This window comes from Taurulus bubalis (assembly GCF_910589615.1).
Source record: "Taurulus bubalis genome assembly, chromosome: 3".
Taxonomy (NCBI): domain Eukaryota; kingdom Metazoa; phylum Chordata; class Actinopteri; order Perciformes; family Cottidae; genus Taurulus; species Taurulus bubalis.
In genome coordinates, this window is record NC_136591.1 from 12,768,317 (window position 1) to 12,793,215 (window position 24,899).

Sequence of the window (24,899 nt, forward strand, 5' to 3'; positions counted from 1 at the left end):
GAGGGAATCTGCAGAGGAGAGCCCAGGCAGGTAAACAGTGGGCTGATGTCTGAATTTTTGGTCTTTATGTTTCTAGTTTATTGTAAAAATACCTTCAAATAGGGTTTATCATCCAAAAACCTTCACCAATGATTTAAACATAGAGAAATATTGTCATTATGTATGCGTTTATATGCTGTGATTTTACTGGTCCGGCCCACTTGAGATCAAATTGGGCAGCATGCGGCCCCTTCACTAACATGAGTTTGACACCCCTGCTTTATACAGTAAAATGTTGCATAAAGAGATTTTCAGAAGTTATTCCATGAATCTTTTAGCCCTCTGCATTATGACAGGCGATCAAAACAGATTCCCTGAAATTGTTATTTAAGACAAACCTTCATAATGACAAGAATTCAAACATGTTAAATAAAAAAATGCAGCTCTCACTAAGCTAATATGTAACATGAGGAATTATTTTAAAAATAAAACTGTAAATTGAACTGATAATGCAGCATGTTTAAAATATGTAGTCCGTCTAAATTATCCTCTTTCTGAGGCAACACAACTGATTTATCAACATTGTAACAGTCAAAGAAAGGCATCGAGCCATGTGTCTCTTTTGTTCTTATCACGTCTAAGAACAGAGCTGCACACTTTAAAGATGAGATCATGTGCATTTTGTGGCACAATGACGTCTGAGATTTGAAAAGGATGTGTGACGAAGTAAAAGTACAGGCAGAAGTCACAAAGTGCTTGACAGGAGTAGTAATAATACAACTAAATTAAAACAATATGACCATACACGGGGCCAATAAATTACAATAATTCTTTAACACAAGATGCATTTTAAGAAGGCATAGTAGAATACTCAATAAAAACAGATTATAAGCAGACCATAGAGCATGAGCCTGACCGCGAAGTGCTCTGAGGATTTTAAGGTGGATTTTAAAGTGGATCATATACTACAGGGAGCCAATGAAGAGACCTGAGTATGGGGTGATGTGAGGCCGTCTATTTGTCCTCGTCAGTAATCTGGCGGCAGCATTCTGGATTACCTGTAACCGGTTAATTGCAGAGTGAGGAGAAAAGTGGATGAGAAGAATTAATAGGAGAAGAGATAAAAGCATATGATCATCTTTAATTCAGCTGTTGATAATACAGATCTTAGTTGGCTAATATTTCTTAGGTGGAAGAAACAAGATCTGGACAGCTGCTTAACACGGGGGTCAAACAACAAGGATCGGTCAAATAATACCCCACAAGACAGTGGAGAGGTATCAGACACGAAGTCTCCCACAGAGACGGTAAAACATGTCTGACTGTCAAAGATATGGACGTCAGACTGGACCGACCGGTTAATGGCATGCATCCTGTGCTGGCCTATAAGATGCCACACTGCCCTGAAAATCCATCCTGTCACTTAAGGCCGCTCATAGTAAGGTAAGACAATCCACCAAATTCTCATTTATTTCCGAATTGTATTGTATTTTTCAACACTCTAACTTGAGGTGGAGGATTGAGTTGATTGTAGTTCTAGTCCAACCACCTGTTCATGCACCAGTGTAAGGGACATTTGATATTCTTAGTTGCATTCTCTCTTTCTAGTTTGTGAGGTGGCCTACAAACCTCTATATGCAAATCATCTTCTCTCCTGCAGCTGTCAAATGCAAATAATATACCATCCCTGTACCTGGTATCAAGTAATCAATCACTTGTGTGGACAGGTCATGCATTAAGGACAGGACGAAGACCTTTTAGCCCACAGGTGATCCAGTCCCTCTGCTCTTATTACTACCTGAGACCACATGTTCCTTTCTTCTTATAACCCGCACCTTTGTCTTCTGTGTATGATGTGAACTGTCACTCTTCAGTGCATCCTTGGGCAGACTCATACCAACTATGTGTAATGCTGCCTCTTGCGCAGGGAATACATGATTTCATAGACAAGTTCTGGTTTTACGATATTCATCATTTCAGCTTAAAAAGACTCAAGAGCGGGTAGGGTAAAATTTGCCGTCGCACCAGTCTGTTTATCCTGTTACCTGAAAAGTGTGAGATACGGGGTGTTTGCTCAATACCAGCAGTGTGTGACGCTCATGACCCGGACCAGTTTGGTGTACTCCTGAGTGTGTACTTCTCATTCCCAAAAGTGAAAACCTTCGATTTACATTTGTGAACGTTTGAGTATAAACTTAATTTTAAGAAATCATGTCCGATCTCCAAGACTTGCGTTTTAATAATATGAAAATGAACCACAAACACACTATATACACCGATATGCAATCTTAAAATAAAACGTAAATATAATGTTAAAAAAAACGTGCAGACATAGTAATGTCTGTGTTTTATGGTATCATTTACCACAAAGATTTGGTCTTTACAGTGTTTCTTTTTTGTCAGAAGTTTAAGTCATGCCTAATCGGATGGTCGTAACCCAACCCTTCATCAAGACCAGTGCATCAAACCAATGGACCTCTGGCATCTGTGATTGCTTCCAAGACCTCCCGCAGTGTAAGTGCAACAACAATGTGTGTAAACCTTTAAAAGGCTTTACAGCCCAAGAAGAGACGTTTGGCTATGACCTCAGTGACCAATGTCGTCCAGATGTGAAACCTTTTAGAAGATCATTCCTCCTGTTGAGCTTAATTGTGATTTTTATTTCAGGCTGCCTCGCCTTTTGGTGTCTTCCCTGCTTCACCAGCACATGAGGCCGGGGAGTATCTATGCCTACCTCTGCTGGACGGTTTTGGACTCATCCCTTCTATGGCCACAGCCCTCAGGGTGTCAGTACGCCAACGCTATGGCATTGAGGTACAGACGTAACCTAAGTGTATTCTTTATAGAGCACTTACAACCATCGTGTTTACCAGCATAAAAGTCACTGTTGCCTCACTGTTTATGTGATCGTTTCGGTATACTCGAACAGGATTAATGTCTGTAGCTCTTATTCAGCTTGGTCCCAGGGCATCAAACGCACTTAGTCACGGCACTTTGTGTGTCTGTACAATGTGAACTCATCGACGTCAGCAGTGGACACTCAGAGCAAGTGCTTTGGGAGTTCTGTTAAGAAGAAGACCAGAATAATGCTCACATAGGTCGGGGTGGCGGGACAAACGAACACAGGACTTTGACCCAGGAGACCGCTGTCCGTGTCCCGTGACAAACCAACAATGTGTTGCTGTTTTTGTGTTCACAAGGTTGCGTCTCACATTCGCTTTACAAACGCAGTAATTTCAACACTCACCACAATGTGTTCCTGAAGTACTTTTGTTGTTTGACACCCTGGACGACCCTGTGCGTTAGAAAGTGATGCCAAAGGGGTCCTGACCAAGCCAAAGTATTTGACAAGCTGGCAATGAAAACAAGTTCATATTAAACTAAACTAGTGCAGTGCCTGTTCGTAAAGGGCCGATTGCTTGGCTGTAATTTAACTGTTGCATGCCTAACGCCTCTTATCTCCTCGTCCGACCGCCCCTAACTGCGTCTCGGTCTCCACAGGGTACAGTTTGCAGGGACTGTGTGTACTCCTGCTTCTGCTTGTCCTGCACCTGGTGTCAAATAGCAAGAGAGATCAAGACAAGGACAAATTCCATCACCTTCGCCCAATAAGAACAAAATGCTGGACTTGCCACAGCATCAGCGTTGCGTGTGATGCGTTGCTGATTCAAGCATGGCTGCCTCTGTGGAATGTCACTAAGCAACTGATTGAGGATCAGCACATGAGGGCCATAAATGTTGCAACATCTGATGATGGAAAGAAGAGATAAGCACACACTTCACCTTTGTGACACACATTAAGATATAGTAATGAGAGCTTAACAGGGGCAGTAGTGGTGTAAACTGAACAGTTTGGGGGGGAGGTTACTGACGTTGCACACAGATTTCTCACAGAAATCTTTAACATTAAATAAGGGATGTTTTTTTTATTCTTTTACTTGTTTTCACAATGTTTGTTTCACATGTACCTTTTGGATGAATTGATTGCTTTGTCTTTGTATTGGTTGTTATCCTTTAGAAGCATGTATATGTGTGTGTATGGGCTCATTTTCAAAATACAAAGATGGCCACCATACTGAAATGCAACTCTTCGTTAGATGTCATGTGCAGGCATGTATTTTAAGCCATGCTAGCGGCGTGGGTCTAGGGGTGACAATGTTGAACTCTTGTTCAGTCTCCCACTTTGGTCCAGACAGAGATTTCTATTGGATGGAAATTTGGAAGAGAAACTCATGGTCCCCAGTGGATGGATCCTTCTGACTTTCTAGCGCCACCACAAGGTTGACATTTATTTTATCCTAAACTTTTGACCAAATACCATCAGCCTCAGCTGCAGACCTACGTTGGGTTTAGTGCATGTTAACATGCAACAATGGTGAACATGGTAAAAAACAAACATTGTCACTGTAAACATGTTAGCATGCTGATGTTAGCATTAAGCTCAAAGCAGTGATGGGGCAAAGTGATAACATGGCTGGGCACTTTTCATGAGGTGTGCGAAGATCACTTTTCCTGAACGGACGGTTGTATTGTATTACTAACTATTAGAATATACTGTAATTATTAGTTAGAGGAAGTTGTGCTTTAGTTTAGATGCATTTGCGATAAAACATTCTTCTTATTTATGTCCCTGAATCTTTCAGTCTGTTCCTAGTATTTTTATGACATGCGAGTCGTCTCTAACAGTGCAATAAAACTCATTCTGTCTCGAGTTCAACACAATACATCTCAGTGTGCTCTATCCCATGCATGATATCTTCCAAGGTTATTACAGGTCTAGAAGTGTTAAATGCTAGCCTTTGTGCCATATGATCAAACCGGTCAACATCAGGCACGTGTTTATTAAAATAATTAAAATTAAAAGTAAACACTGAACAACTCTAAGAACAATAGGCTGGTAGATGAGGAGGATGTTTTGATTAATAGTGATAGTACACAGGCATGTGAGTGAATGGTGTGAACACTGTCATGAGGACTGAAATGAGCCATATCATGACACGAAACAATTGAAGGAAGGGAAGGTTTTGAACCAGCGAGCATCCCAGGAGCATTGTTAAGATATTTGGGCTTGAGGTCAACTTTGAAAAGGTGCACTGAATGTAGAAAGACTCCCATGAGGGAAAAACGGTAATACATGTTTTCAATCTCAGGCCTTTCCGTATTTTAGTTATCACGATGGCAAAGCATGCATTCATCAGCAACCAGCAGCCTCAGTCTGCGACTCCGAGCGTTGTCCAGCCCAACCAGCTGCCTCTAAGTCTGTTTTGGCGCAGTTTCATTCCACCTCCTGTGTGTTTGTCTTCCACTTGTCAAAGTGACACTTGACTTTGAACTTCAAACTAGGACTGTAGTCAAGAGACTTGAGTCACCGTCCAACACCGGGAGAGAAATGTGAGTGAGTTCAAATGGGGTGAATTCAGCTCTTAGACTTGGTAATCTGTTATGATTACATGTCACACGTATAACACTTAAACAAGTATAATCTGTATGACTTTGCTTCCATAAGTAGGATCTTACACACACAGTTTATTCTATTTTCATATCCTGAGAATAACTTGTTTACACTTTAACTTTGTCCAGAGTGTTTCTGTCTCCCCCTGCTGGATTGTCCCTTTAAAAATATGAGGAACCTGTTGAAATACAAATTATAATAGTTTTAGACAACATATAATGTGTGCCTTGATGCATATATATTATGCAATGTTTTTATACTAAACTTCACTCTACCTTCATCAAATCAAATTTGAACCTTTGAAGGTGTTGGATATACGCCTGATGAAAAAAAATGATACCTTTCCTTTGCAAATGAAATCTTCTAGGATCCAATCAAATTCAGATGCCCCACCCCCTTCTGACACAAAATAATGATTTGCCAATCAGCAGTCGATTGAACAAAAAATACTGTGCAGTCTTTTTTTATTTTTATGAATGTGAATGACAAATGTGTCTAATTTGTGTTGCTAGCATGTCAGTCCGTGTAAAATAAGGAAAGTTCTCAGAACAGCGGTGGCTGATTCGTTATTAAAGGACAATATTTTTAAGACTTTTTTTAAGAATTTGTTTGCAATCTGACTAATGCAACTAAACCTTTTTTATTATTATTAAACAGCATATATACTATATTTTTTCTCATGTAACTTCTGGACCAGCACCAGACTTGAATCCCTGCTCCAGGCTGACGTTCTTTAAAATTGCACACAATTTCCTATAATTTCATCCTTTTTCAACTTGTTAGATGTAATGAAGATTAAGATTGAATACATAAAAAGTAACTTTCATTTCATAATAAAGGCAGAGCGTAAACTATTGAACTACTGAACAGTACATGAAACACTTCTCCCTGACCACAAGCTGCATCTCTGTGGTCGGCTATTCACTGGAATTGTTCCCTGGCTCGGGGTTATGTAACTCCACTGAGGCAGCGGAGAGGAGGGAAAGGCTGCGGTTCACTGATATGACTGTTGAACTGTGCCGCTTGCTGTTGTCGCCAAAGCTCACTTTATTATTCCCTCCGCTGTGTAACCTTGCTGTTTCCTCCTTCCCTCGTTCCCTGCCACTCCCGTCTCACACACACTGTGTCCAAGTTTGGATTGTTACCCGGTTCCCCCTGAAGTTTCCTCAACAAGCCGATTGTAAAGTCAGCGCCTTGAACTTGCGTGTGAGAAGGTCCGATAAAATCTACAAGATAACTTTCATCCGAAGATGTGAAATGAGCTGCAATCTGGAGCTGTGCGGGAGTAAACAGATGAGTCACTTTGCATTGAGACACAATGTGTTGATTCGGCAAAAAAACAAACAGACATCCATCTGATAGCTCTACTTTGCACAGATTTTCTGAAAATGACTTGACACAATTAAGACAAATGCAAAATGTTGGCTCACTCAAATTACAAATCCATTGAAATGCACTTTACCATACTTACATCATGCCTTTAACATTGACCTTTGCTCTTAAAAACAATGCACATACTGTACCTTTGGGAGTAGCTTATAACCCACATACTGGACTTTGACCTGTTAGAATAGAGCCTGTGTGTAGTCTCAGATAGTATCCGGGCTCTCAGAGGACGTGCAGCTCAAGCCAAACTTCTGGATTTTGAAACAACAAGAACCAGGTGAGGCATTTGTTTCACTTCTAATTTAACGATTTAACAACAAATAGATTTTATGTCACTGGAATATACACAATATATATATATATATATATATATATATATAGATATATATATATATATATATCTATATATATATATATATATATATATATATGTATATATATATATATATATATATATATAGATATATATATATATATATATATATATATATATATATATATATATATATGTTTCAGTATTCTATGTGCATGTCATAACTTTGTCACGTGCAGAAAATTATCTGAATATAATATAATAATATGATGGGAATATAAACTGGTATGTTTATATCTCACTAAGGCAGCAGAATAGCAGGCATATGGTGCTGAAATAGCCTGTAGCGCACTGTGGCCCTGTACTGCAGAAGTGGCTAAGAAAACTCTCTGACATTCCACATGTAGCAGTAGTAGTAACAAACCACAATAAAGATCTGCCAATGAAGTGGTCCCCGCACTGCTTTGCTTTTTCATTGTTAGTTTTTTGGTAAATCACTGCAGAGGATTCTTTAAACCCCTCCCATCTCCGTGGTACTTGTTGTGTGATAATAATACAGTGTGATAAATTAGATACGGTTACTAAAGCACAACTACATTTGTGTCTGTCACAATCAGGTTTAGACGTACACAATATATACTCTGTACATTACTGGATTTTAGAAGACTACATTTTTCTGCCTTTTCCCAGGAAATGTCTAGCGTCATCCCGATATTCCTGACGGGGCTCTGCTTCCTATTGCTCAGGCCCACTTGTTGCAGCGGCAGCAGGATTCTGGTAGTGCCTGTCGATGGCAGCCACTGGATCAACATGGAGGTGATCCTCCAAGAGCTGCACTCCAGAGGCCACAATATCACCGTGCTGCGCTCTGCCAAGAGCTGGTACATCCCTAGTACCTCTTCGATGTATACCTCCATTAATGTGACCATGCTGGAGGATGAGTCGGACAGGAACTTCTACAACAAAATGATACAAAATGTTATGGAATGCCGCCAGTCACCGTCCTTTATAAGCACCTTCTGCCAACAGCAGCTGATCACATCCATGTTGGGAAAGGGCCATGAGGTCCTTGCTAGAGCTGCTGCGACAATGTTAGATGACCCTGTTTTTATGATGAAGCTGCAAGATGCCAAGTTTGACTTAATGTTAACGGACCCTGCTTTGTCTTTAGGGGTTCTTCTGGGTAGTTACCTCAAGCTGCCGATGGTTTTCAATGTGCGCTGGATTAATAATGGGGAGGGCCATTTCACCATTGCTCCCTCTCCTGTCTCCTATGTCCCTGTGTCAGGAAGTGAACTTCATGATCAGATGGATTTTATTGAACGAACCAAGAATATGCTGCATTATATTTATAGTTTTATTGAATACCACTTTTTCATCAACCATCCCTACTCCGATCTGTTCCGGCGGCATTTCCCTCCTGGGACTGACCTGCTGTCGTTGGAGCGGGCCGCTGATATCTGGCTGGTGAGGACGGATTTTGTCTTTGAGTTCCCTCGACCAACCATGCCCAACGTGGTCTACGTAGGGGGGTTCCAGTGCAGACAGTCCCGTCCCCTTCCGACCGAGCTGGAGGCCTTCATGCAGAGCTCTGGGGAGCATGGAGTCGTGGTCATGTCTCTAGGGACGCTGGTGTCGGCCCTGCATCGTGAGGCCACAGAGGCCATCGCTGCTGCTTTTGCTCAACTCCCTCAGAAGGTGGTGTGGAGGTTTGTGGGTGAAAAACCTTCATCCCTGGGGAACAACACCCTGCTGGTGAACTGGATGCCTCAGAGAGACCTCCTGGGACATTCCAAGACTCGCGCCTTTGTAGCCCATGGAGGCACCAACGGCATGTACGAGGCCATTTACCACGGCGTTCCCGTTCTGGGCCTGCCCCTGCTCTTTGACCAGTTCGACAACGTACTACGGCTGAAGGTACGCGGGGCAGCCCAGGTGGTGGAGGCCAAATCAATCACGAAAGAAGACTTCCTGGAGGCTTTACAGGATATCCTGGAGACTCCCTCGTACCGTGAAAACATACAGCGTCTTTCACAGCTACACCGGGATCGGCCAATGTCTCCCATGGACACCGCCATCTTTTGGATTGAGTACGTCATCCGGAACAAAGGAGCAGCCCATCTGCAGTCAGCAGGTTTTAATCTGCCTTGGTATTCCTACTTCTGCCTGGATGTGGCAGTTTTACTTATGGCCCTCATTGGAGTCTTTGTCTGGGCTTCAGTCTCCATCTGTAAAATTTTCTGCTGCCGAAGGTCCCGGAGGAAGATGAAAGCAGAGTAACTGATTGGAACATAACTCATGCTTAGTGACTACCCAGTGTTTGTTGGGGGAATAAACACTAAAGCATCCAAGAGTTTAAAAGCGACTGATTCTCAATTAGAGTTTGGAAACCTTTCTGCCTCATATTCTAACTATTTAAAATTCACAATATGAATCATGTTTGTTGGAGATACAGACAATTTTGTAAAATGCCAGAGACGTAAAATAAATGCAGATGAGAAGACGTGGGTTGTTTCAATGAGATTTGGCAGTTTGGGGGATTTATCTGGAACTGTTTTGATATCATACAATTAGTCTCAAACGTAAATCATAGTCTGCTTTTTTCAAGCCTTTCTAAGAAGATTTTCAAAAACAACTAAATGGGAAAAGTCCATAACTTTCCTCCACAATGTGTTATCAAAATGCTCGAATGGTAATGTATCATCAAATTGTAATAATACAATGGATTTGTTTAATAACTGCATAAGTATGCCATCATATCATTCAAAGTGGTTTATCTGAGATCTCACAGACAGAAAGTGTGCCATCTGACACCATCCTCACTTCCTGTTTGAAACAAACACTTTGAAGAGGAACCTACTTAGAGCTCACATCACGGACTGTGGAGACAAAAAAGGAACACCATATTATGATTTTTATACAATTTTTTGTATGCAAGTTGATCACTCACATCGGGCAAGAAGTTGCATGTTATAGCAAAAACAGTCTGTGCTAAAATACCAACACAAAATGTACATGACATATAATGTCACACACTATAAGAATGCTATACTGTACCTTTAAACAGATTGTAATTGCAAACACACATGGAGTCTTATCATGAGATCACTTCAGCGCACACTACAAACAATATGAAGTTGTGGTGTTCACAATTGTTTTTGTAGAAGCTAAATCTGGCCAGGTCAAACAGAGGGCCTAAACACATACTTTGATCACTAGGCTGTAACAGAGCTGACGATCAATCAACACAATATGGTAAAATGTTTTTACAACCCCGTTTGGAATTTGTATCCCACCTACACAGATTATTAAACAAATGTTTGTGTTCAGTGATTGGGCATTGGTAAGGTGGTGATTCAGATCTTAAAGGACATGGAAAATGGGCTTAACATATGCAGTATGTCCAGATACTGTAGTACACACCTTATTCCACTGAGCCACCAACAAGCCCCAGATGTAGTCCTATGGTGATAATGCATTTTCAGAAGGACTAATCAAGTAGATATTAGAAGAAAGAGCAGTATGTTCTTGTAGTTCTGTCTCCTGTCACCAGTATACTGACTGACATTTTGAGTGACAGAAAGATGTCGCAATGCAGTTACCCGTTTTTTTTCTTCTCACTGCAGTTTCCTGTGTGATTATATATTTTGCAGAACTCTGGCGCCAAAGCTTAAGAATTAAAGATTAGAATTTGTTTGGCTCAGCCCGGTACCTTGGATGGCTTCATCCCCGTCTTTCTATGTAGATCTCCCTGTTTCATGACAATAATACCAACCAGCTGATATATTTCCCTCCATGTCCAATGTAGTGTGTATAAATAGAGGCATGATGACCTTAATGCAGAGCTCTGGAGAGCATAGATTGGTAGTAATGTCTCAGGGGAATAGTCAGTATATTAGTTACCATCTGGGATTATTAAATAAATCAGGCATTGGTGACACTTTTAAAGGAAGCAGAGTGAGTGATTAGGCCCTCCTCCCCTTGAAGCCATGTTCAAAATACTGCCTAACACCCATTGTCTCAACAAACCCATTCTTCCCCAAAACAATTTCAATTGTGGGAGATTTATTTTTTCCCACTGGTGCACAAGCAGAGTTCACCCTGGGTAAATTACATTCAGTCACTGTCTATTTTTAAAGGATTTAATTTAATACTTCCAATTTTAGTGCAATGAATATATTATTGTTCTACAGGGCTTTTTGTATGCTCTCTCTTTCTGTAATTCCGTTATTCAACTATATTCTTGATTTTTGTCACTTACGGCAGAGTACTTTGACTTACATTAATTCTCTGGAGACCTACCCCACTATGTATGAGACAAGCCACTAAAATACACTTCTCTATTCAGTTATGGAAACAAAATCAAAATCTGCTAAATTCAATTTCTAAGTACTTACATAGTAAAAACACACCTCACATTCAAACAGCATAGCAGAAGGGTTAATGTGTACAATGGCACGCAGCCAGCGGCCGACAATATAAAGGGCATTAGTGGACACTACCTTAGCCCCCTCCCTCGGAGCCTCTGTCCACCTCAATCATCCTGTCTGCTACTGGAGTAAGAGAGCCGGAGACAGAGAGAAAAGACAGAGTATATGTTTTTGTTCTGGGACAGAAAGGCTCCTGCCTCAGGATGTTGCCTTTCAAGCTGAAGAAGTGGGTTTCCTGTGGAGGAAACGATCACAGAATAGACGAGGCTTGGTCGAGACACCGTGTTCCCAACATTTCTTGAGCACAGGTCACCCAGCTGCAGAGCGGGCAGCACACTTTTGTGGGACAACGTTGGTCTCACAGCCTCCAGTGGTGAGTGAAAACTTCTTGTTTTGGATTATATGGGTTTCATCCGCTGATACTAAACCATCTGAGAATGCTCTTGATTTCTGCTCTGCAGGTGTTTTTCTCCCCTGATGGATCCTGGTTGCTTTGGAGATTGGTTTACTGACGGCACATAATCTGAGAGCCAGACCTTTTACTCAGGAGAATGCATTCATGTATAATATGCAATGGACAAATGATAAGTGGATGCATCAAACAGATGGATTAAACTCATCAGGGTTTTGCTTTGAGTGAATTAATGGGTATTTCTACAACTCATCATCCTGCATCTGTAGTTCCCCATATCAGGTGCTTTTACCAACAGAGACATGTCCAATGACAGCTGCAACCTTCCGTTGGACACGGACACGTTTGGCCTGACCTGTATCTATGGCCTGATCTTCTCTTTGGGTCTCCCCAGCAACCTGCTGTCTCTCTGGGGACTGTACCACCTGGGCCGCTCTGGGGGAGGAGGCTGCCAGCTGGTCTACATCCTCAACCTGCTGCTTTCAGACCTCCTCCAGCTGCTCACCCTGCCACTGTGGATCCTCTATCTCCAAGCCAGTCACCACTGGACCTACAGCCAGCTAACGTGCGAGCTGGTGGGCTACGTGTTTTACGTAAACGTCTACGCCAGCGTCATGTTCTTGTGCCTGATAGCGCTGGACCGCTGCCTGGCCATTGTGTATCCGCTGAGCAGCCGCAGAGTGCGCACAGTCCGGGTGGCAGCGTTGTCCGGCGTGGCCGTTTGGACCCTCACCTTCCTGTTCTGTCTGAGCGGGCTGCTGCCGTCAGTGTTCGACTCTGACAGACTGCTGTGTCTGGAGCAATACCCCGTCAGCCCCAGATACGCCCACTTCAAGATCGCAACAGTGGCCCTGGGCTTCCTGCTGCCATGCGCCATACTCGGGTGAGTTAACCCCAGTGACGACACTCACGCATGTTGCGTTTCCATAACTAGTCTGTTCTGGGGTCAAATGAGTCGACCTTTTAGAATGCACAAGAATTTTGTGTCAAAATAATACAAATGGTCAAAATTGTGCTTTGGCAGAAGGGAAGCATACTTTTTTACCAACCTCAAGTTAAAATAATCCAATAACAGAAGGGCCCGCTTTGTGATAGAGAGCTACTTCTCCTTGTTTATGAGTGGTTCAGTTTGACAAAGGGAAATGCTAAAATGTCCTTGGGGGACATTAGATAATCAAGTTTATTCTGAGTTCTTATCTGCAACTCTGCTTCCTCCCTCAGCTACACCTCAGCCCACATTGGGGTGACACTCCGACGATCTCCGTCTCTCTCTGACCATGAGCGGCACAAAATCATGGGCATCCTTGTCCTGATCACCGTCAACTTCATCGTTGTGTTTGGACCCTATCACCTCGTGGGCGGATACAGATTTGTGTCCTTGCTGCTGACCGACGAGCCGTGTGGAATGGAGCGTTCCATTTTCCTCATCTATCGCCTGTGCTACGGTCTGACCAGCCTTAACACCCTGCTGGATCCCCTCTTCTACATCTTCCTGTGCCCCGATGCCCGGCTGGAGCTGCAAAGATCCCTGCCCTGTTTGGGAAGGGGGCAAAGCACAGCCAAAAAGATTGGCCTCAGTACCAGAGCGCCCTCAAACAACCAGAGGGAGAGGGAAACTGGACATAACAATCTTCTAGAAATGTGACTTGGATTCGACCTCAGAGCTGAGCTCCTGGAATCTAGTCAAAGCAACTGTGCCACCAAGTGGAAGTGCATGTGTACAGTGTGTTTTAACTGCATTCATTTTTTTCAGGGTGCTTCGACCGCATCAGCTAAAAGACTTCCACTAGTTCACTTTCCAGTTACTTGTGATGATCTAAATACTGTTTCAGAGGATGAGAATAGAAGCATGTGTGTGCAGCACACAGATCTTAAAGTGTTGCTGACATAAACTCAACACTACTTAATTTTGTACAAATATGCCAAAAATGCACTCTTTTGTGAAATCTATACCCGATGTGGCTTCAAATTGTACAGCCAAAAGAAGATCCATCTATTTACTGGATTGGTTTTCTGACTAGTGTATGGCAATTAAGCGATCATTTTACAATCAAGCCATGTTTCTTTTACTGTCATGTTACGATTAAAAATGCAACAAAAATGTGATAGTGTTTGCTGTCAGTCATTCTGAAAATAGAACGGGTGTAAACAAGAGCATGACTGCATGGGGCTACATGATTGCAAAGTACCACACATGAATATTTCTTTTCGTTTATTAATGTTCAGAAATGTCATTACATTAATATATATAGACACTACATGAATGGAAACTATAACAATAATGGAAATTTAAGACAATTATCTAGTTTAAGCATTATGGGCCAAAAATAAAAAGTGCATTATGCATCTCCAAAATGTTGCTTGTGTCAGCTCCTGCTGATAACATCTAGTGAGAGACACCTTTGGTGTACAAAGCATGAAACTAAAAAGGAACAATAATGTATGGGTCATTCAACAAAATACACACATCAGCAAAGCATCAGAGTCAAAATAAGAAAATCATGCAGAATGCTGTATGATTGTTCTAGCAGTCATTCATTTGGAGGTTATGAGTACACACTGCAGAGTAATGCTGAATAAATCCTTGAATGTTCGTGTGAATAAAACAAAAAATTATATAGTGACATCAGACAGATCAACAATCAGTTTGAAGAATGGTCAAGACAATTAAAGTACCATCAATTCTAGTCATGGGGATCTTTCCATCAATGAAATGTAATACATCCTGTCCATGTTTCAAAATAAAAGCCTAGAAAGAAGAAATTATTTTTGGTTTTATTTAGGTTTTGGGTGGATTGGGGGCATGTTTTAGGTAATCATGTTAAATGTTACAGACCTTTTGTTGTGCCTGTTTAGGATATTTCTTCATTACCATTATTAATTTACCAGCTCTGTTTATTTATGTATCTGCCTCTAGTCATCCATCTGACCATGGCCTACCTGCCCAACTCTACTCACTTTCAATAGGCCCTTTTCACAGCAGTCATTTTGACATGTTATTGAAGGGTACACACAAGTCTAATTGATCACATGACATAATGGCTGCTGTGAAAGGGGCATACAGGAAGTTAACTTTAAATGTACTGATGTATTGATACTAAGCCAAGAATTAAACCAAAGCCTATTATTGACGTACGTTTTCGTTCAGTTCTCAGCAGGTTTAGCAAGACTTTTCTTTTTCTCCCGAGCCTCTCCTTTCAGACAAAAAGCTGTAGTCAAACTCCTCTCCTTCAACACAATCTCAGTGGTGGAGATAGAGTTGCGGGCGGTGCTGCGGCGGCGGGCCAGCTCTGCCAGATCCTCAGCCAGGACACTCTCCATCACCGCACCCAGAGAATGTTGGATTTTCTTGCACAGGTCAGGGCAGCTGAACACGTACAAAATGGGGTTAAGGACACTGTTCAGGAAGCTGATGGTTGCTGAGATTGGGAGGGCCTTGCCTGCCAGTCTCTGGGCAGGATGCCCGCTGGGAGCCATCACCTCCATGATAATGAAGAAGTGGTACGGAGCCCAGCAGAGTACGAAGCTCACCACCACTGCCACCACAAGCCGAACAAAACGGAAAGGGCGGCGGTAGCCTCTGCGTGCCAAGCCGGTATTCACAGCGACATAGCTAAGGATGATGATCAGTAGAGGGATCAGGAAGGACAGAAAGAGCTTTGTGAAGGCTAAGGCCTCTTTGCGCTGCTTACATAACAATCCCAGGTCAAACGGTTCAGTAGGGAGGAATTGAGCATAATTGTAGTAACACTGGATCTTGCCGTTAGGTTGATCAATGGTATCACGGAATATGTAGAAAGGGATGGTGAAGACCACAGCCAAGGCCCAAATCACCCCACATACCCTCTCCACCAGTTCGACGTTCCTGTAGTTCTGGGCCCAGACAGGTCTCAGCACCACCAGGCAGCGGTCCATAGAAATGGCCGCCAGCAGGAAGCCACTGACAAACATGTTGAGAAAGAAGATGGAGGAATGGATGCGGCAGAAGGTTGTGCCCAAGGTCCAGGTGTTGCCGCGGGCCATGTAGAGGGTGAAGAAGGGCAGGGAGGCAGTGGCCAGCAGGTCTGAGGCTGCGAGGTTCAGGATCCAGACGCTAATGACAGAGCGGCGGACATGGAATCCCACTACCCCCAGGATGAAGAGGTTCTCCAGGATTCCAATGGAGGAGAACAAGCCATGGAGGGAAATGGTGAACACGCTCAAAGAGCTCAACCTGTCCATTTGGTTTGATGGCTGATAAATGCTGATATTTGCCCTCGGGCCGACAGGACAGTGCACCATCTTGGAGGGCAGAAGTCTTGATGTCCAACTTTAACTCCGTCTTTTGCTTCACGCTGATACGATCTACAACAGAGATTAGAACATGTACAATGAATGTCCAATTCAGGTCTGAGAGGGAATACTGAGGTATTTAGATAATGCTATAACAATAACAAGTTTTAATTCATGCAAAAACAGTTTAAAGCTCATTACATGACACATATGTGTTCTACAATTCTCAGTTTGTGGTTGTCCTTTTTATGCATAAGCCGTTTTTTAGGCTTAAACACATTTGTACGTGTTTCCCAACCACCAAAAACAAAAAACATAGCAAAGGGTGGGAAACACACGTGTTGGTCGTTTTGCAGCTATTCTGGCTTGTGCATGCAAATGATCTGTTTTTCTGTTTCATTTGACTCTTTTGCAGAACCTTCTAAACGAATACTGTAAAACTCTTCATAGGCTGTAACTTAAGGCGAGTACACTGTGTTTAGGCATAAGCATTTAATTAGAATACTTTTTGGCTTGTCAGGTTGTGAAAGAAATAAAAACATCCAGCCAATTGTTTACAACCTGGTGATCCAAATGTTGATCTTGTTGATGACCTAATTAAGGCATTTATAAGTAGTTCATTAACAATAGAAACTAAAATGAAATAAAAATAAAACACTAGTTGCGAAACACTTTTTTTGAAGCAAGATGGCAACAACATTAGGTTAAATAGTATATTATATGACTAAGAAATCACCTTGATGCCAAAACCAAACTTCCTCAAGACACAAGTTTTTTATCAAATCAAATTCTCGGGGCAGAACATACAAGGATCAGACCCAAGCTAGTTCACCTTTAATACTCATTGCTTTGACACTATTACTATCTTTCAAATGTGGTAACCCCGGAGGATGATCACAAGATGAAAGGAGCGGCACACAGATTTTACACCTTACGGTTTAAAACTAGTGTATGATAGCTTCACCGACCAACAACGTCCCTCTTTGCAGACTTTTTTGCAGAAAATTGTGTTTTATTGTAAAACTCTAATTTACTGATTATGTGTGAACCTTGAATTGAAGAACAGCATTTTTATTTGCAGTTCAACAGCTGAAAGATAATTATCTTTCTGATTGCAGACCGCGTGGTGCCATTGTGAGTCTTTGCAGTCGTATCTTTCACATTTCCCACATCCTCTCTATAGTTTTGTTCGTTGTCACTTGTGGAACCTTCAGAAAGATATCGCCAAATATCTCTGCGTTTGAATACGTTCAACGTATAGTAATCAACTCAAGAGGCTCACACGATTTCTGATGAAACTCAATGCATGCTTATCCCGTTAAAGCTGAGGCATTCACATTTTAAATAAAAAGTGTCACTCTGAAAATGTATCACTTTTCAGCCCTGAGTGAAGCAAGTTTAGCTCGGCCATTTGTGGTCACTACTCAGTTGCAAACTCTGCAGAAGCAAAGACACACAATAAATGGAGTGTTCTGTCTGGTGCCATGTCTTAATAATGAAATGCATTTCAGCCATATCCAATGCACATTTTATTTGTAAGGAGTGAAAAAAAGTGGATTAATGGATTAATTTCAGTGGATTAATTTCATTGCAAGATTCTTACACTTGTGAAATGCGCTCACCCCCTCGTGCTCAGCACGCAGACCTTCTGGAGAAAAAAACATCTCTCACCTTTTCCTCTGTCCCTGGCAGGTCTGAAGAGATCTCTGTCGGGTTCTGTTTCTGTATCACATGGTACCTCACGGTGCCCTTGCCTCATTGGGCGTATGAGTGCAGAAATAGGAAGTCACAAACCTCCAAGTAGAGCTGAGTGTGACACTAACCTAATTTGACTCGACCTCGAGTACATACATGAATTATGTTTGGTCAACTGGTTTCTGAAAAGCAACTTGGAAAATGGAAATTAGTGATTCTTCAAATATTTTCTTTTTTTCTTAATTCCTTCCTTTGCTCCGTTGTATATGTATTTGGTGTATTTCTTGCACTGCTGTAACACAGAGCTTTGAAGTTCCAACTCTGAGCCGTATATACGCTTATGCGGCAGTAAAAGTGAATGCTAAGGGTGCCATCCATCCACAAGGCGCGCCAAATGAGGGAGAAAAAATACATTATATATATATATATATATATATATATATATATATATATATATATATGTATATATACATACACATGCATTTTGTTCTAATACTATTTAATCCATCTGTAACATAACTATGAAGCCTGTTAAATAGGATGTATTTTCTGGTTTGCGTTATCATCTCTTACTCCCATCTTGAATTTCTTGAATTCATTATAGGAAATACTATTCAGGTGCTTGGGGGATAACTTACAGCTTAATTTTAAGGAAGTATATTTTGTACCTTAAGCGTGCTTTGCATAACTTCATTTCAAAGACATGAAGCAGTGTATGTGTGAGCACATGAACACAATGATTGTTGAATTTGGTTGAACACTTTTCTCACAACTGACCTTATTTACACAACCAGAATCATGTCAACATAATTATGAGGTGTAATTTATACACGGTTTTCAAATTCAAAATCACTTTAAATTAATGAAATATACAATACACTAGTGAAATACTTCTGTTTGGATAGCAGTGTACTAATTGCACATGACTCCTTCGATAGGTCTGCACAAGCTGCTAATGTCGATAATTCCATAATTCGAGAAAGAAATGGTGAATGCGACAAGTTCTCCTAAATCACTGATAACTCGTCACAGAACCAATCTGTTCGTACGAGTGGTTCTTGCATGATGCCCAATATGCTTATGGTGCATCATACCTGGTCTATAGCTGGGCTGCATGAGATAGCGCTTTCAATAACTGTGCCACAAGTACCAGTGTTTGTGTCTTGGTAATTGCAACAACAACAAAAAAAGTTTGAAAAAAAAAAAATGTCATGAATGTCCAATTCAGGGCTCAAAGGGAAAACTTCTATGCCCATTGAGGTATTTAGATAATGCTATAACAATAACTAGTTTTAATTCATGCAAAAAACAGTTTAAAGCTCATTACATGACACCTATGTATTCTACAATTCTCAGTTTGTGGTTGTCCTTTTTAGGCATAAACCATTTTTTAGGCTCGAACACATTTGTAAGTGTTTCCCCAGCACCAAAAAACACAGCAAAGGGTGGGAAACACATGTGTTTGTCGTATTGCAGCTACTCTGGCTTTTGCATGTAAATTATCTGTTTTTCTGTTTCATTTGACTTCAAAACGAATACTGAAAAACTCTTCATAGGCTGTAACTTAAGGTGAGTACACTATGTGTATCCAAATGTTGATCTTGTTGATGGATCTAATTAAGGCATTTATAAGTAATTCATTAACAATAGAAAATACAATTAAATTTAAATTGAAAAGTGTTGCAACACTTTTGTTGCTTCCCCCCCTTATGATTGTGTAAATGCTGATGGTGAGTTAGCACAGAGCAAATACAATACTCACTTGTATTGTGATTTGGGCTACACTGACACCTGCTGGCTCCCTGTGGTTCTGATATATTCAGTGTTCTCAAACTTGTAATGACGTAAAAAAAAAAACTCTCGTTGCAACACTTCTTTTTGAAGCAAGATGGCAACAACATTAGGTTAATTAGTATATTATATGCCCCAGAAATCACCTTAACCCTGGAGGATGATCACAAGATGTAAAGAGCGGCACACAGATTTGACGCCTTACGGTTTAAAACTAGTGTATGATAGCTTCACCGACCAACAACGTCCCTCTTTGCAGACTTTGAGAAAATTGTGTTTTATTGTAAAACTCTAATTTACTGATTATGTGTAAACCTAATCAGTACTAGAGGTGCCTCACTCTAGTAAGCACCAGGAGAGAAATCACTTTTGTGTAAATGCTGAGAGAATGCTGAGAGATATGGACTCACATTTGTTTTTTGCCAATGGTGAGTCACAGAGCAAATACAATACTGACTTGTATTGTGTTTTAGGCTACACTGACACCTGCTGGTTCCCACTGGTTCTGATACATTCAGTATAGATGTTATATCTCAAATTAAATAAAAAATATATCTCTACTAGATATCATTAAAAATAAATAAATAACCAACACGGTGCTAAATTGGGTGCCATCGCAACGAGAGATCTCTCTGTAGTGTGTGTGTGTGTGTGTGTGTGTGTGTGTGTGTGAAAGAGAGACCATGTCTGTACAGAGCTACCTAGACAGTGACAGTAAAACCCACGCCCTGTTCTTTATCTAGAGCAGAGCAACATAGAGTAAAATTCACTCCTTTGTTTTGTAAATATGAAATACTCTGAATATGAAACAAATACAGAGTAATTAATCCATCCATCCAAGTCAGAAAATATCCCAGAAGGTTCAGCAGCCTACTTTACCTCAGATAGCAGAATGCAGTACATATTGATGAAGGGGTCTTTGGATAAAACTTCATAAACTTAAATGACTCTCTGTAAATCTTCCTGTATCGTTCACTAAATATGGAGAAGCATCATTTAATCTGGAACAAAGTCACAGAATCAAAGATTCTGTTCACCTCATTCACACCTTGACCATCACTGTAACTGTGCTGTAATTTTTACTATGTTTTTTAATTTTGTTTAATTTTTATATTTGATCTTATCCTAATTGTACTCTATTAAAATCCTATTCATATGCATCTTGTTATACTGCTTATGTGTTTTCTTAAAGCAATTTTTCAGTTTAATGTATTGAATTGTTGTTGAAAGGTGCTTTACAGATGAACTTGCCCTGTCTAAGAGAAGAAGAAGAAAAAATATAGGAAAACATGTGACGTGATTTGCATGTACGCAGACGATTAGTGCTTTCAAGCCTTGTGCAAAGACATCAAAACTGCAAAACATGCAACAAATGTAAAATTAATAAACTGCTGAGGGCGCTCTAGAAAGATGTGGGGTTAGTTGGGGTCGACGGACCGATTGTAATAGCGGTCGGAAAATCACAGCTTCTCACTTCCTTCAGTCGGAGCACTGACACCCACAGAATGTGTTCCACTTGGGTCACTTGCAGACATTCTTTCCACTGACGGCGTAGCTGTTGTATTTGACCCCTTTACCTAAACTGCCATCGCACTGGGCAGATCTGAACGGCGGAGATGTTTAAGTTTTATGTGCTCGCGTTTCCCCTCTTTGGAGCTTGTAAGTCACTGCGAACAATATTTTCTATGTGCTGAAAATGAGATTTTTTTTAACGCTCATTGATTTCTTGTTTCTCTGCATTTCAGATGGCGCTCTGCTCTACGTGGAGCCCGGACACGATGTGACTTTACCGTGTTTCTACATCTCCGGGGCCAACAATGTGTGTTGGTACAAGCAGGTTGCAGGGGAGCAACCTCAGATCATCTCCTCGGTCTACAAGCATCTACCAGACAGCAACATCTTCCACTACCAGTTTAAAGACAACAAGCGCTTTTCAGTTCACACTGGAGCAGGCTTCTACCATCTGAACATCTCCAATGTTCAGGCCTCGGATTCAGCGATGTACTACTGCGGACATATCAGTATTGCAGTCACCGAATTTGATAACGGAACATTTTTGGTTTTGAAAGGTACATTTCATTTTAGATTTAGGACCCACAGAACTCTCTTTCCCATTTGATTTTCCACTTCATAACTCTTTCTATACACGTGTGTTTCTCAGAGTCCAGCCGCAGGTCCTTCCTCCAGCAGCAGGCGTCCGGCTCTGTGAAGCTAGGAGGATCTGTGACTCTGAACTGCACCGTGAACAGTGGAACCAGTGACGCAGAACACAGTGTGTATTGGTTCAAAGAAGAGAATTCAAGAAACTCCCACTTGGGAATTATGTACATCCACAGCAGCAGCAGCAGCAGTCAGTGTGCACACAGCCTGGAGCCTCCTGCACAGAGCTGTGTGCACAGCTTATGGAAGAGGAATGCGAGCCAGTCGGATGCTGGGACGTACTACTGTGCCGTGGCGATATGTGGAGAGATACTGTTTGGGAACGGAACAAGACTGGAGGTTGAAGGTGAGCAAAGTTTAGAGAGAAAAAAACTGATATGAAGCCAGTTCTTTCTTTTTTTTCATCGAATGTCTCCATTGCTTTGTGTCTTCCCAGGGCAACAGGCTGACACTCTTCCTCTCTTGATGCAATGCTCGGTCGCAGCGCTGCTTGTATCTGGTGTCTTCAACATCATCCTCATGGGCATCCTCTGCAAAATGTCCAGGAGGAAACATCTCCATTCTCAAGGTGCAACTCATTCCTATTTCCTATCAGAGAAGAAGTCTCTAAAGTCTTTCTGTTGTCCTTTAAGGAAGGGTTGAGTCACACACACTTTTCTAAACCACATCGTCTTACATACTTACAGTTTGGGTTTTCTTTTGATGTTTCCGTCCTATAGACTTTTGTCTCGAGCTTTATTTGTGGAGTTTACAGCACTAAAGTGATTCTAAATATAATTTAATATAACTAAATATCAATGGTATACTTTTAAATCATAAACTGGTCTTTGAATGACTCAAGCTGATGACTATAAAATCCGATATTTTCTTTTTTTAAACTATAGTGCTGAACCCCCAATTGAGTGTCCCAGAAGACACCACTGACAGTCAGGTTAGCTCAAAAATCTTCCCAACATGAGCTGTATTTATATGTTTTTACATAGACACATCCCATTCCTTAATAAGTTTAGCACCCGTTATTAATATTAATAGCTCTCGTATTTCCTGCAGAATGAGGAATCTGATGCTTTGCACTACGTATCTCTGGACTTCAAGAAGAGGCCAGGCAAGAGCAGGAGGCACAGGAGCCCAGAGGAGGAGACCATTTACACCGGAGTTAGGCTGTCAGACCTGAAGTGACCACACTTTACACCTCCCACCGATTCCTGTACTTTCAGTTCTTATAATATTTTATTAAAAAAAGGGCTAAATTTGAAATTCATGCCATTAATATTCAACAAAGAACTAGTTTTGAAAAGATGTAGTGGACTAATGTCTACCTGAGCTCTCAGTGTGTTGTAATTCAAGCTTCTCTGTGCTTTGTTTGTTTTCTTCGCCGGTCAAACCCTGCATGCATTTTAGTGCACGTTGCTGTATGACCTCATGCTACACTGGCTCGCTAAACGCTCTGCACTGGCTGTTGCCGCCGATAACGGTGTCGCTAGTACCCCCCCAGCTTAACAAGGTCAGCACTGTGCTGCTGTTTGCACTGTAAGTGTTGTTAAGCACCGTCAGCTTCCAGCTGCCAACAAAACCCTCCATCATAGATGCGCTCTGAAATCAAATTTACAGCGCAAGATCAGCTTTTCTGTGTTAAACTTCTTATTATTCCTGTACAAGCTATTACAGGATTATTATTTTTCGAATTTCTACGTTCAGAGGACATTATCGTAACTCCCCTCTTGGCGAGTAAACCAAGCGTCCCTTTAAATTCAGCATCAGGCCTCGTTTCGACTCAGTTAGTTGGGTGCACTTAAGCTGTCGGTCGGTAGAGAGCAGCAGTCAACCGACACTCACATAAGTGCTCCATCATGATGCTTGTACCATTTTAACTTTTTTTAAATCAACACATTTTGCTTGACTCATCATACAGCAGTTACATGTTGCCGTGGTCACCAAATGGAAAGATACGCTATATAAAGTGAACACACCACAGAGAACGTCTCAGAGACACTTGTTAGGTGTGTCCTGTTTGTTCCACCCATAGAGTGATGTGTTTGGAGGTGTTGTTGTGGTTGACTGACGGAGAGCAAATAGCTCACCTCCGCCCCCTTTTTTTAAAGCACCTGAGCACCGTCGGTACCATGACAACAACATGCCATGTCACTATAGTAATGAAAAATGCTCAGTTTTATGTTTGTCAAAATTCTTTATTCATTCATTCATTTTGAAATTGTAGAATTTCAGCTTTAAGAAGGTCAGCTTTTAAATCATCTTAAATACGTATTATGATCATTTATTATATATACATGTATCAGTCACAAAAGTGCTTCTCCCATCCCTCATCGTCCCCAATCAAGTTGAGAACTATGTAATAAAGCTTTGGTGTTTTGTTCAACTTTGAACTTGATCCTCTCAAACACTCATAAAGCCAGTGATGTCTTTACAAGTCATGCAGTCAACTGGCTATTGAGAAAAGAAAAGAAGAGAAAAAAAAAAGAAAAGAAAAAAAGAAACGAAACCTCTCAGGTCTGAGTTCCCGCTCTGGTCAAGCTCGCTCGTATCGAGTTCAAACCTGCGATTTTGTCGCCCCCCTTCCCTCCTGACAGGATGTCTTTGTGGTCTTATTTGTGATGCTGTTTGTTTTTCCCAGTCGCTTCACAATAACACCTCCGCTCTTTCACTTCTCCATCTCATGCATATATGAACTTGCATGTGAATTAACAGCTTAAAACACAAATATAATATATAAACTCACACTTTATATAAACAAACACAAATGATAAAAGGTGTTGATAGTACTTTAAGTAACTAAGTACTTTAAGCTGTGACGGAGGAGACAAGGTTTTTGTGGGCCGAGCTTTAACTTCTCTTCTCTGCAACCGCATGTTATTTTCATTCTAGCTCAAAACTTTAAGCTGTGACGGAGGAGACAAGGTTTTTGTGGGCCGAGCTTTAACTTCTCTTCTCTGCAACCGCATGTTATTTTCATTCTAGCTCAAAGTTGATGTATATTTTGAAGTTGTAAAT

At 41.2% G+C, this 24,899-nt stretch overlaps 3 protein-coding genes across 3 annotated transcripts; 2 read left to right on the forward strand and 1 right to left on the reverse strand.

Moving 5' to 3' along the window:
• Positions 1-7,823: 7,823 nt before the first annotated feature.
• On the forward strand, positions 7,824-9,410 carry ugt5g1 (UDP glucuronosyltransferase 5 family, polypeptide G1; the record flags this gene model as incomplete). Its single annotated transcript, XM_079215538.1, has 1 exon — positions 7,824-9,410. The coding sequence occupies one exon, from the start codon at positions 7,824-7,826 to the stop codon at positions 9,408-9,410; it is 1,587 nt and encodes a 528-aa protein (XP_079071664.1).
• A 2,864-nt stretch (positions 9,411-12,274) lies between these two features.
• Positions 12,275-14,719, forward strand: LOC306734170 (G-protein coupled receptor 4; the record flags this gene model as incomplete). The annotated part of the gene is made up of 2 exons (XM_079215507.1): positions 12,275-12,855; positions 13,194-14,719. 2 exons carry the CDS (start codon positions 12,275-12,277, stop codon positions 13,615-13,617), a joined length of 1,005 nt encoding a protein of 334 aa, XP_079071633.1. The 3' UTR covers positions 13,618-14,719.
• Positions 14,720-15,116: 397 nt separating this feature from the next.
• On the reverse strand, positions 15,117-18,003 carry LOC306734286 (prostaglandin D2 receptor 2-like; the record flags this gene model as incomplete). Its single annotated transcript, XM_079215642.1, is given in 3 exon segments — positions 15,117-16,274; positions 16,276-16,316; positions 17,916-18,003. Coding segments are annotated over 3 exon segments (1,287 nt in total).
• Positions 18,004-24,899: the final 6,896 nt, after the last annotated feature.